Source organism: Kryptolebias marmoratus, linkage group LG5 (genome assembly GCF_001649575.2).
Source record: "Kryptolebias marmoratus isolate JLee-2015 linkage group LG5, ASM164957v2, whole genome shotgun sequence".
Classification (NCBI taxonomy): domain Eukaryota; kingdom Metazoa; phylum Chordata; class Actinopteri; order Cyprinodontiformes; family Rivulidae; genus Kryptolebias; species Kryptolebias marmoratus.
Genome location: NC_051434.1, coordinates 10,100,707 through 10,113,074, shown reverse-complemented (window position 1 = coordinate 10,113,074; position 12,368 = coordinate 10,100,707). Strand labels below are relative to the sequence as shown.

Here is a 12,368-nt window from a genome sequence, read left to right as displayed (position 1 = left end):
CGCAGAATCACATTTGGGTGCTTTACTTAGGTGAGATCAGTGCACTGCTACATGTTCATGTTGTGGGAAGCTTCTTTATTCCTGTGATAGAGGTTTAGGCAGAGATATCGGCCTATCACAGATACATATGTATATTTTATTCTGTTCTTCATTTATATACCATATATATATGATTATATATATGTTTGTGCTTGCGTCTGTGTGTGTTGAGAACTGTAAGAACAAATAATTCTTCATTAGCACCCTCAATAAAATGCTTAGCACCCCCTTAGCACCTGCAGAAAAAAATATCTGGAGCCGCCACTGGTTGTTGAGCTCATAGTTGACTTTGAAACCTTTTGTCTTTATTGATAAAACTTCCTGTTTTACTGTTCCTCTAGCAGCAGCAATAGTGCTCTGTAATGTAGCTTTAAAAACTATGTGTGACATTAGTTAATAATAAATAAAGTATTATTAAGGATGCATATTTACTTCATTTGCTGCAAAATAGGTGAAAATATGGATTGTTTTTGTGTAAAATTGGGCCCATAAAGACATCTGATCTTTCTAATCAACCTTTAAATCAAAGTTTTCCAACAGGTGTCTTCAGAATTAACCATTAGTTATAATTTCCTTTGAAACTGACCATTTTTCTCTGCTGGGAGATCCCTTCGTATAACACAAGCCTTTAGGATTCCAGATTTTTAAACGTAGAGCTGAACTTTAATCACTCCAGAGCAGTAAAAGTTGAGTTTTCAACAAACTGCCTCTCATTTTGAAGCTTTAGAGATGGAGAATTTTAAAACAATAACTCTATACGGAAAGATTCCTCATTTATAAACAAAATGATGAGCTCAGCAGCAATGCAAAACAAACAAACAAACAAACAAACAAGACGCTGACAGTCGTTAACAAAGAGCTGCCAAAAAGTCTTTATTCGATTAGAACCAGATGCTGCAGGAACCTCGAGTCCCGTGAATCTCTCTGCAGAAAAGTCCAGAAACCGTTTAACCAACGACAACAACAGCACCAGAACGCAAACAGCTCATTTACAACGAGAAAGATGGCAGTTTTTTTGTTTTTGTTTTTTCTTTCTTACGCACAGAAAGCACAGAGGAAAAAAATAAACAATAAAAAAACAAAACAAAAAAAACAGTTAACAGTCAGTGAGATTCTTCTTGTGAAAAACAAAATCTTCATATATTGATAGAATCCATTTGATAATATTGTAAAGAATATAAGAAAACATCGTCGGTGCAATAGAATATACATTTTATGTGAAAGAACAGCTATTTATTCTATATATATATATATTGCAGTTATTGTGCTCAGTGGGTTGTGTTAATAAAGATCAACTGAGCGACGACTGTTTTGTTTTTTCGTGTGAATTATGGAGAAGCAGACTGTTTAAAATGTGCAGAAAGAACATTCAGTTCCAACATGGCTTTGTCTGTGTGAGGTTCAAATCCCAAAGGACTGTTTGGGATGAATATTTTAACACTTTTTCTTTTCCTCCTCTTTCAAAACGCCGATTCTCCTGGTGAGGCTGATAGAACACCAGCTCTGCAGCCGGCTCAGCAGAAAGACGTTTGGACATCGGCCCTGACCTGCCAGCATCTCTTAGAGGTGTCCAAAATGGGAAAAGAGTGACATTTGTGGTTTTTAACGTGCCGGACCTTTTGGTCCTTTGGTTCTTGGTTCAATGCGTCAGCCGTATTGTTTGGGTCAGATTTGACGTATTTAAACATAAAATATCTGTTAAATAATCTTGGGAACTTTGCTTTCAGGAACGCAGAACCTAGAAAAAGTCTTTCTTTTAAACACCGGCCCACAGGATCACAACAAAAGACTCCAAGAGCCAAAAAAAGTGGAAAACGTGGGTCTTTGGACCACTGCGCTTTGAGAAAACAAGGCCAAAACGGAAAAAGGGGATCCTGGAAAGATTACACCCAGGAGCCAAGAGAACGTACAGAACGTGACCAGGAGAACGTCTGAGCTTGAGAACATGTAACCTTGAGGACATACAAACCAGAAGCGTAGAACCAGAAGAACCATGGCTCACAGAAATCTAACTGGGAACTTGGAACAGAGGACAAATCTTTCAGGAGACATCACCTTCGCTGTCGGTACAACGATGCTTTAGGTCCACTTAGGAGGAAAAATACTGAAAAGGTTTGTTTGTTTCCAAATTTTGAGATCAAGTCTAAACATTGAGCAAAAAAAAAGTTCAACTACTATTTTTATTTTGGTCAAAAATGGCGACAATAAAGTTGTTATTAAAGGGGAATCAAAAACCAAAACATCATGGATGCAAAACCTACAACGGTCAAATGTTTTCTGACTTTATAATTCAGAATAAAGTTAAAAAATAAGACAATTCTTCTAAAACACCAAACTACTACCAGCCTAGGCTGCAGTAAGTGTTTCACTGGAGAACAATAATAATAATAATAATCTAATTTAGTCTATTATTTCTGAGCTTCAGATGATTTTGGAGCATTTGGAGGTTAATAGTCAGTGTTGATGTTTTAGACTCCTATAGTGAAGAAGTAAAGAAAGTATTTGGAGTAATAAACTGCATTTAAGCTAATTTAAAACAAAATATTGTGATGTTATGTTGTAGTCTAGTATACTCAATAATAACAAAAACAACAAATACAGCAGGGTTCACTTCCTGAAACCTGGTCTTTAAACATTATTTCAATTTTTACTCAACATTTCAACTTTAAACCTGGAGAAATATTTTAAAAACAACAGAAATCTTCCACATTTCCCCCCTGTGTGGCTCTAATTGCACGATGTTGAAACAGTTTAGCTAAACGAGCTAGCTAAACTGTTTCCCTGCACGACTATGGCCTCCATATTGAAACGCTACGTTAGATTCAGGCTAATTATTACATTACATTAAAGAGTATTTCTAGCTCTTTAAGAGAAAATCAGTCAAATGTAGTTTAGAGATGCTGGTAGGTTTAGTTTTTTTTCCTGTTAGCAAAGCTAGGCTAACTGTAAAAACGCTCTTTTTGCTGAGTCAGGCTAACCGGCTAACGGTTTTAGCTCAGTACTCAAACCTCATATCGAGTGGTAGGTCTCTTCATCTAAAGTGACAGGAATGTCAGTAAACATAATTTAATACAAAATTTGCAAAAAAAAAAAAAAAATTGAGCAAAAAAGTGCATTTTTATTAACCAATTCTCTTTTCTTTGACAAAAGCTAGTCTTGAGATCATTAGCATAGACATTTGAGGCATTTCTCGAGGTGGAAACATGCAGAATCAATAGTTTCTTTTTAAATCAAAGTGATTCTTTTCGTGTTGAGTCCAGGTTAGCTGTATTGCTTGTATAAAACTGAATCATCTGGTTTTTCTCGAGGCTAAAAACTTCACAGCAGCGACTCCAACCGGCTAACGATGCAGATGGAGCCTGTTTACATGTGCTGCTCCTCCTCCTCCTCCTCATCCTCATCAGAAACGACTCAGTCTTCACTTCCTGACATTAATACTTTTCTCTCCCCTTCATAAACGCTTATTGTCAGGAAAGAATCACCACAACTCCAACATCGCGCCAAATGCCTCTGAGCTGAAAAAGCAAACCGAGCTCGTCGAATTCCTTGATCTCGTTTGGTTCGGGGCGGCAGGACGAAGGGTGAGGATCGGCACACGGGCTGGTGTGGAAAGTGGCGGTAGCTTATCGTGCTTTGAATACCAGTCGATAGCGCGTGAGGTATGACAGCTTGAGCATTGAAACGTGCATTATGGCTGTAGGAAACGGCTCGGTCAGTCTTTGGAGGGAGTTTCTGTACGAATGCGCGGAACAAACGGGAGGAGGCGTGGGCGCGACGGCGAGCAGATGGGACGAGCCTCGGGTGGTCACTTGAAACGCGCTCCCATCATCCCTCACTCTGCAGGCCGAGGAGCTCCAACATCGTCCCCAGAGTGAGACCTGAAACAAACCGCCCTGATGGCGTGCCCGAATGGTCCTGTGTGTGTGTGTGTGTGTGTGTGTGTGGTGCCTGAAAGACAGGCGATGAGTGCGCTGCAGCCGCACAAACACATCGAGACCGATGTGGACGCTGCAACCGCCTTCATCGGTGCCTTCTCCGTATTTCTGATGACTCAGGAGAAGACCTACAAGACAAGGTTTCAACCGGTTTTCTACAATTATTTACATCAAGGTGAGAATCGAACGAGCGGAACGGTCAGGAGAAGCTTTAAGAGAGAGAGAGATTTAGTCCGAGAAGGGAAGGAAACCATGCTGTTTCCTTGGTTCCAATCGTCTATGGGGGTGTTCGATAAACGTACGAAGGTAACCAGTTTACAGTTTACGGACGTTCTCATTCAGATCATTTAAACATCGGTGCTGAACTTCCTACATGAAAAGGAGACGAGGTCACCTCTCGAACCAGCACCGCTGCTCTGACTTAAAGCTTCCGTAAAAAAGCCTTCGGCGCCGAACGGGAAATCAGTCCCTGTTCGGCGCAGAAAGAAATTCTGGTGTTCTGCCGCTTTACAGCCCGGGGACACGTGTGAAACGTTTACATTTAGAAACAATTAAAAAAAATACAAAATTAACAACATATCGTGGCGATTCTGTGAGGGCGGAGAGCAGCCGCTGCTCGTCTCTGGTTAGGATGAGTTTATACTGAAGATAAGATCTCACTGGACCAGCTGGAGACGCAAAGTTTCACTTGGGATCTCATTGAATTGGTGCTTTGCGTACAAATGTATGGAACTACGAACATCCATGCAACAGTCTCGAAGAAACTGGGCAATTTTTATCGCAATGTGTCTTAATTCATCACAGTTTCCTGTCCTTCCTCGTCTTCAGTCGGTCAGCTTGGCCTCGTAAATCGACAAAACCTTCATCAACCCTTCTCACGGGTTCATTACGACCGATATGACTAATCTGAGAGCAACATAAACTCCAGAGAAACCCTCATTTTCGTTAAGTCCCTGGTGAATCCCGTCAGAGCCCGGTGAGACGCAGGCTTCATGGAACATGATCATCAAACACACGTATCCTGTTGAAGTTGACAAAAATGGGTTGGTTTAGTCTCAACGGGAGGCCGACTGATGTGAGTTTTTCTGGTGAACGTGTATTTATTAAATTTAAATTATAATAACTGCTTCACTTAAAGAAACGTAGAACCCTTAGAAGAACTTGTGCACTTAAAGATAATATAAAGAGGGTTCTCGCTCATAAAACCAGTAAGCTGGCTTCATTATCCTGCTTGGAGATTGATTAAGTTTGTACAGGCGAGACTGATGGCCTGTGTTTTTTATAAATTGGCCAATACCAGGCAATTAAAATCAGCCTGTCGATTGTTTGGTCTAACAACTCTGGTCCTAAAATCTATCGGGTCCAAAGACCTCGGCTCACGTCGGGCCTCTGAAGTCAGACCAGTTCATGGTGCTGAAACTGATCACCGTTGGGGTAAAACACACCAGTACAACACGAGGCACATGTTTGTTCGGACTAATCTCAGCTGTAAAGTCAAATGAAACCCCAGAGGAAGCCCCGGCTGCTCTCAACCCGCCGCCGGCGCCATGACACAAACCAGACGTGATATAAAGTCGACACCTTCCGTGTTTGCATGCACATGCAGCGTTAGAAATCCAGTTAGAACAGAGCGGTATACACACGTCGCTTGATTAAAAAGTAGAAAAATCCAGTGCGACGGGCGTCGAGCTCTTGAGGTCTACGTGATTGGTTTCAGCTCAAACAGCCACGGAGATGACGCCATTTTAAAGAGAGGGCCGCTCGCCGCTCTCCGTTGCATATTTCAGGGGAAAAACCGTGAGGAGCTCGTGGCACAAAAAAGGCGCCTGTTCAGCCACTTCATACCGCGATCGACGCCAATAACGGTAATATTCACACACTTTCACAAGGAAAGCAAGCGAGGCTTCTTCAGGTTCAGGTGGAAACCTCGCCGCAGCTCCTGGGTAAAAAACATGTATCATTTCGCTGGCTGTTTCACTCTGCTCTCTGCTGAGGCGTCCTTTGGTTTCCCGAACACTTCAGCAGATTTTTCACGTCCACAGTTATGTACAAGCCCTTGTACGAAGGGGAGACGAGAGAATAATACAAACAACGAGACAGAAGCCGCTTCATCGTAAGCTGGGCTCCAGAAAAACAAAACAACGTTTTACAAGTTAGAGCAAAGAGTAGAAAAGTGTCTCTGTGAGATCTCCCAGGAGCTAAGAAAAGGCCAAAAAGGGCCTCCTGAACGCAACTCGCTCGACCTCGGAGCAGCCAGCACCAGGAACGCTCCGCTCATCAAGGCACCATCGAGACGAACTCCGGGAACCACGAACCGTTCATCCATCCGCGAACATTAGACTTCACAAGAACACAGCAAACAAACAGGAACTCCGACAGGAGAACGTAAAGGGACAGTTCAGACCTTTTAAAGTGGGGTTCTAGGGAAAGGTAGTGCACAATAAATATCCTACCTGCTGTAGATAACTCTCTTGACGAGCTAACGGCTAGTCTGAGCGGATCTTTGCCATCTTTAAACAACTGCAGGTAACAAACTGTAGAATAGCTGCAGCAGCTAGCTGTAGCACTTCTGGGGCCTGTGCCAATTACTTCGTGCTTCCACCACGTCCCCTCCAAGTGTCTCTGGTCGACGGAGCCACGTGGCTCGAGTCTCTGGAGGGGTTACTGAGTAAATGAACGAGTTAGAAGTGAAGACAAAAAGGGTCGAGGAGCCCACGCTGTAGGAACCAGTTTGTATTTACAGCCAGGTCAGGGTTAGGATTAGGAGTAGGATTACTGGGCAACGCTAGTAGCTCACCGGGCTGCTACTAGTCGGTGCGTGACGTTCACCGTGGAGCTCTTCGCTTCAGCTGCTGAGGTTCGCAGACTTGTTGAATTTAAAAACACGTTCAGCAGTTTTGTGCAACGCTCGAGCCATCGGAGGCATCTCAGGAGCTCCGGAGCTGACAGAAAACATCTGAGTGTTACTCCAGTAGATTAAATCCTAAACGTGGGGGCGCCTGGCGAAATGGGTACAAAGCAGGCGGAGGTGGAAGTACAGCTTTGCAAGCTTCAATTTCCAGAACATGTTTGCATTTTGTGCAGCTGTACAATGGAAAATTTGATTATTTTCCTGCAACTTTGAGTCTTCAACCAATCACAGCCTTAGGCTAGTAGATCATCCATCCATCTTCTTTACCTGCTTCTCCTTTCAGGGTCACAGGGAGCTGGTGTCTATCTCCAGCAGTCACTGTGCGAGAGGCGGGGGACACCCTGGACAGGTCTCTGGTCCATCATAGGGACACATAGAGACAAACGAGACAGACAACCATTCACACTTTCACCTAGGGACAATTTAGAGTTACTAATGAACCGACGATACATGTTTCTGGTCTGTGGGAGGAAAAAGGAGTACCCGAAGTCAACCCAGGTGAGCACAGGGAGAACATAGAAACTCCACCCAGAAAGGCTCCAGATCGGGAAGCGAACCTGTGGCCCTCCTGCTGGGAGGTGACAGCTCTAACCTCTGTATCCACTGTGCCACATACACAATGATAAGTGCCTGGGTACGAAATGCTAACGACTGGGGGTACAAAGTGATGAAAGTATAAAAAGCCCATAATTAAATGCTGTGGTGTAAAGATCTGTTGACACGAACCTGTTTGGGTCCCATCTACAGCAGGTAAGATACTAACTGTTACTCCTTCCGCACAGAGCCCCAGTTCCAAACATGTGGATCATTCCTGTGAGGGTAATAAATCTGTACACTATCACGGCGTACATCCACTGTCCCGTTCACACCGAGCTGTGGGGCTGATGTGAAGCGTCAGCCTCTGGTCAGGGCCTAAAGATCAGATCTCCCTATAAAAACTCTCCACAAATGAAACGCTGCCGAAGCCACCGGCTGCCTGGCAACAGCGCCCGCGGTCACACGGTCCGCCGTAAACCCAGGGGGAATGGTTTTTATCGCCGCCCATGAGCACAACTGTTTTTATTCAGCACATGAATCACAGCTCGGGCCTTTCAACAGGCGACGGCGGAAACACACAGCAGAGAAACAAAAGCCACACCAGACGCTCTGTTAGGAGGAAACAAAACAAAAAGAGAGAGGAGGGGGGGGTGAAATCCTCATAAGTATTCCTGTCACTCCCTCTGAAGCAACAGGACCGCCTGTTGTGGCCCCTTTCTCGACGGCACGCTCTCAGGGCTGGAAAAGGAATCAGCTCGGTATAAATAAGTGAGCGGATCCGATCAGGAGGCCGCCGGCGGGAGGCGCGTCAGGCATCATTAGGCTGATAATTTGGGAGTGAAGTGATGAGCGTCGTGATCTTTGTCTGCCAGTTCCCCCCCCCCCTGGAAGCTGAGTAAATTATCCAGCATCCCTCTGCAACGAGCTCCAGTGATGGTTAAGAATTAAAGACCGCCGAGACATTTGTCTTCATATGGACGTCTTCTTCCACCTTCAGAAAGGAGGAAACAAAACCAGCGGCGTTTGTCTTCTTTAAACAAACATAAATTCAAATAAAATTTTAAAAAAAAGAAGCTAATTTGACTCCATCTGGAGCTTTAGATTGAATCAGTCTTCATCAGAGGTTTAAATGCTTTATGATAATTAAGTTTTTTATGACAGATTTATTTAATAATTACTAGATGATTCAGAGCTCCAGTTTAATTGGTTCAGACAGAATGTGTCTGATTGTCCATGGTTACAAAAAAAACAACACTTTCCCGCCAAAATACGCTGGACTTAGAGCCCTGGTTTCTACAGACCTCATCAACCCTGAAAACAACGACTGAATTAATCATTAAGCACCAGTAATACAGAATAAAGTGCAACCAATCGGTGACGCAGTAAACAAACAGACTCTTCACCACAGGGCCACCTGCCATGAAAGGCCGTCCTGTTTGGTTTCGTTTCATTTTTCCAGAAGTTTCCGTTTTCTTCTCGTGTTCACTTTGATGGTTGTCTGTTCATCCATGTTTGCGGTTTGTTGCTGAGGCGTCAGAAACCTTTAAAATCAGCCGATGGACACTCCAATGTCTCCAAAAAAACAAGTAAACAAACCGATAAGGAACTCTCATTTCATAAAGAGCTCCGGTGGAGATGGGTTAGTGATGGGTTAGTGACTCGTTAGGAACTCAGGGATGAGGGTGAAGCCCGTGCTGCGTTCACTGACTTGTGTCTGGACACGTGTTGGACTTGAGGCAGGGTGTATTTTTTTTTATTTTCATGTTCGACAGCATTCCAAACAAAACGCGTACAAGCTGGAGCAGACGTGGTCATCGGGGGGACGGTGGGACAAACAGCACTGTGTCGGTTTGTTGTTCTAGCACCAGAGCCTCGACCCGGTGGGCCGAGCGTCTGAAAGCACCCGTCAATGTCAGCGCCATCTTAGTGCCGCTGCTGGCAAACCATGTCCTCGGTACGGGACGCGGGCCGGCCCGGTCCGGTCCACAAACGAAGCCCAGAGTTCAGTTCTGAGAAGACTTCTTTTCAAAATGAGACCAATGTGGAACTGATTTGATCAAAAGTGATAAAAACAAAATGAGCTTCTTTAGAAATTAGCTGCCTCTTTATTCACCCGGTCACGTCAGAACCTCCGAGGACTTCAGGGACTCGTTTCTGGACCAAACCGGTCGCCAAGTTCTCCTTAACACAAAGCACCACGATGATGGAGAGGAACCACTGGGAAGTACATGAAACATGAATATAAAAACAAACAAACATCTGGCCAGCTGCTCAGGTTTCCTAACCACCTGAAACGCTTGAACCGTCCCGAGCGAGGCTGACTGGACCCGACCTGACCTGGAGACGCTGCACCGATGCTCCTTCACGCTTTCACCCCGAGGAGCAAAACGAGTCCTGAACGGTACCAGAACCACCCCCCCTCCAGGAGGACGAGGCGTGAAGGAGCTCCAGGTGCAGCAAAGAGCCAACAAGCTGAGAACATGAAAATAAAACCAATAAACTGTTTCGATATTTATATATATATATATATATATATATATATATGCATATATATGTATGAAAAAATAAAACCAAAACAACCTAATTTACTCTTCTTTATGGTTTGAATTTAAACGTTTCTCTCTTTCTCAAAGTTTATAGATCTGTCTTTTCTAAAACCAGAATATGTTCACATTGTACAAGGGCGCCAGACTTTTGAGAGGGTCTAAATACTCGTTACTGAGACGATAAAGTAAAGACGGAAGAAGCACAACGATCCCACTTTAAGGCTAAACCCATCTCTCCAACCCGTCTGATCGAGAAATCTGACAATGGAACCATAAAAAGGAGCTAAGAGGATTTACAAGTACTTCAGATATTATTATATACATGAGCTAGCTACAGAAAGAAAAGAAAAAAAAAAAAAGAACATTTTAGAAACCAAAACAGGAGCTACGATCTGCAGATGTGGAAGTACTGAATGAACGTGAGTTTATCAGCTGGTGTTGGTTAATAACAATAATAATAAGAATAATAATAAGAAGAACCGGTGGAAGATGGTTGCGTGTGACGCAGTCCAAGGCTGCAGCATGCGTTCAAACAACAGTCACGCGATGACGTGAAACGCAACAAAACGACACGTCTGCTCCCATCTCGCTGTCGGGAAGTCGGCGGCGGCTCCAGGCGATTGGAGGGTTGGTCCACGTCTGGAGACGATGCGTTCCCCACCCCACATTTGAGCCCCAAAAAACCCCAAAAGACGCTTGAATTCAACAAACACATTCAAATGAGACAACCTGGGAAAGCTCACCCGTTAGGATCACTGCTGAAAGCCTGAACCGGAGCTTTTCTTCCACGTTGAGGAGTGACCCAATCAGGCTTCAGCGTCTCTCAGCCCCGCAGTTTGTTATTAAAAGAAAAAATGGCTACATGGGGGGGTAAACGCGCATCCTAACCTTTAATCAGAAGCTGAGCGGACAGGCGAGCCACACGTCCGGTCCAAATTTTGGTTTTCATCTCCCTTCAGCTCGCCGAGGACGTAAACAACAAGGTTTTCGATTCTTCCTTTTAAGGAAAGCTGCGGTCTCTGGGAGTCTTCTGGTCAAACACGCTTCGTTTATAGCAAGGTGGGTAAACAAAGAAACAAACGAGAGAAGTCATGATCGTGGCAACAAAACGAAAAGCCAAAAACCATAAAGGAGAAGTTGGAGGAAGGAGGTTTTGGTTGCATGACTGATCAGACAGCTGCGTTTAAGCTGCTGGTTTTTACTTTCCTTAGAATCACATCCCTGATGAAACAAAAAAAAGAAGTTATTTGATAAAAAAAAGCAAATCTGCTGAGTGAGATTGAGTTGGAGGTGGTCCATCTGCTTTCCCTGACTGTAAATTGTATCTCTTTTTTTTTTTTTGCATTAATCATTCACCTTGTGTCTCCCTTCCTCGGTCTAAAAAAAACATAAAAGTAAAAATAAAAACCCTTGCATCCACGTCAGGGTTTGGAGGACCAGGAGAGGCTTCAGTGTCGGTGAGAAATAAAAGAAGTCACCTCAGACAGGAAACGAACGTCAGCAAACTGAAGGAAGAACAAAAAGAAACGCTTCTTTCTCCGACAGGATCCTCATCAAACAGGCTCGTTCTTCTTTCAGATAAAAAAAGGAAAGGTTTTCTCTTTCACTCTTTTTTTAACAAAACACAAAAAAAAGAAAGCTTTTTGGTCTTTGTTGTTTTTCTGGACCCGGTCCTAGACAAGACTTCCCATTAAAAACCGGAGCTGTACAAAACATAGAAAGATGCAACACTGAACCAAACATAAAAACAAAAAAACTGCAGAAATCTTTAGATCTGGTTTCTTTTTCTACACGGTTTAGCTGCACTGGGGTTTCCCACCACAGGGGAATGAGGGAAATGGTGAGGCAGTATTAGGAATCCTGGACGGCACGGTTTAAAACAAAACAAAACAAACAAACAAAAAAAAGCCTCTCTGCCGTCCTCCGCTTGTTTCCACTGCTGGAAGAGGAGCGAGAAGACGGCCAGAAGCAGAGCTTGGCGGACAGAGGAAAACCGAGCGCATGCAGGACGGCGCTCCGTCTCCCTTCAGGCGCTGCGGCGGCGGCGGCGGCGTACAATCAGTCGGTGAATCTCTGGCAGGCCTTTTTCCAGCGGCAGGCGGTGCACCACATGTCGCGGTTCTCCATGCCGTACACCTTACGACACTTCTTGCCCTCGCCGCGCACCTTCCGGCTGGAGAGGGGGGCAGAAGACAACACGGCCGAGTTAATATTTGTTTCATTAGGAATCTAATGAGCATTAGAGACAAACCTGGTAGAGATGTTCCCTGTAAACCGTATGGGAAGATAATTTTATCCTGTTTCTGTTGTTAAGTTGAAGCTCTGATGTTGAAAACCGTAGTTTTGGGAGAATTTGGTTTTTAAACTGCAGAGGTTTTGGTCAAACCTCAAAAATAAACA

The 12,368-nt window shown here is 44.0% G+C and overlaps 1 protein-coding gene across 2 annotated transcripts in view; it reads right to left on the bottom strand.

Annotated features, from left to right (window-relative positions):
* Positions 1 to 887: 887 nt before the first annotated feature.
* Positions 888 to 12,368, bottom strand: part of znf704 (zinc finger protein 704) — a 54,682-nt gene continuing 43,201 nt past the window's right edge. For both annotated transcript variants that reach the window (XM_017425771.3, XM_017425762.3), the window contains exon 10: positions 888 to 12,141. In XM_017425771.3, the coding sequence (XP_017281260.1) occupies positions 12,027 to 12,141 (115 nt within the window). In that variant the 3' untranslated portion in view covers positions 888 to 12,026. The remainder of the gene's footprint in view (positions 12,142 to 12,368) is intronic.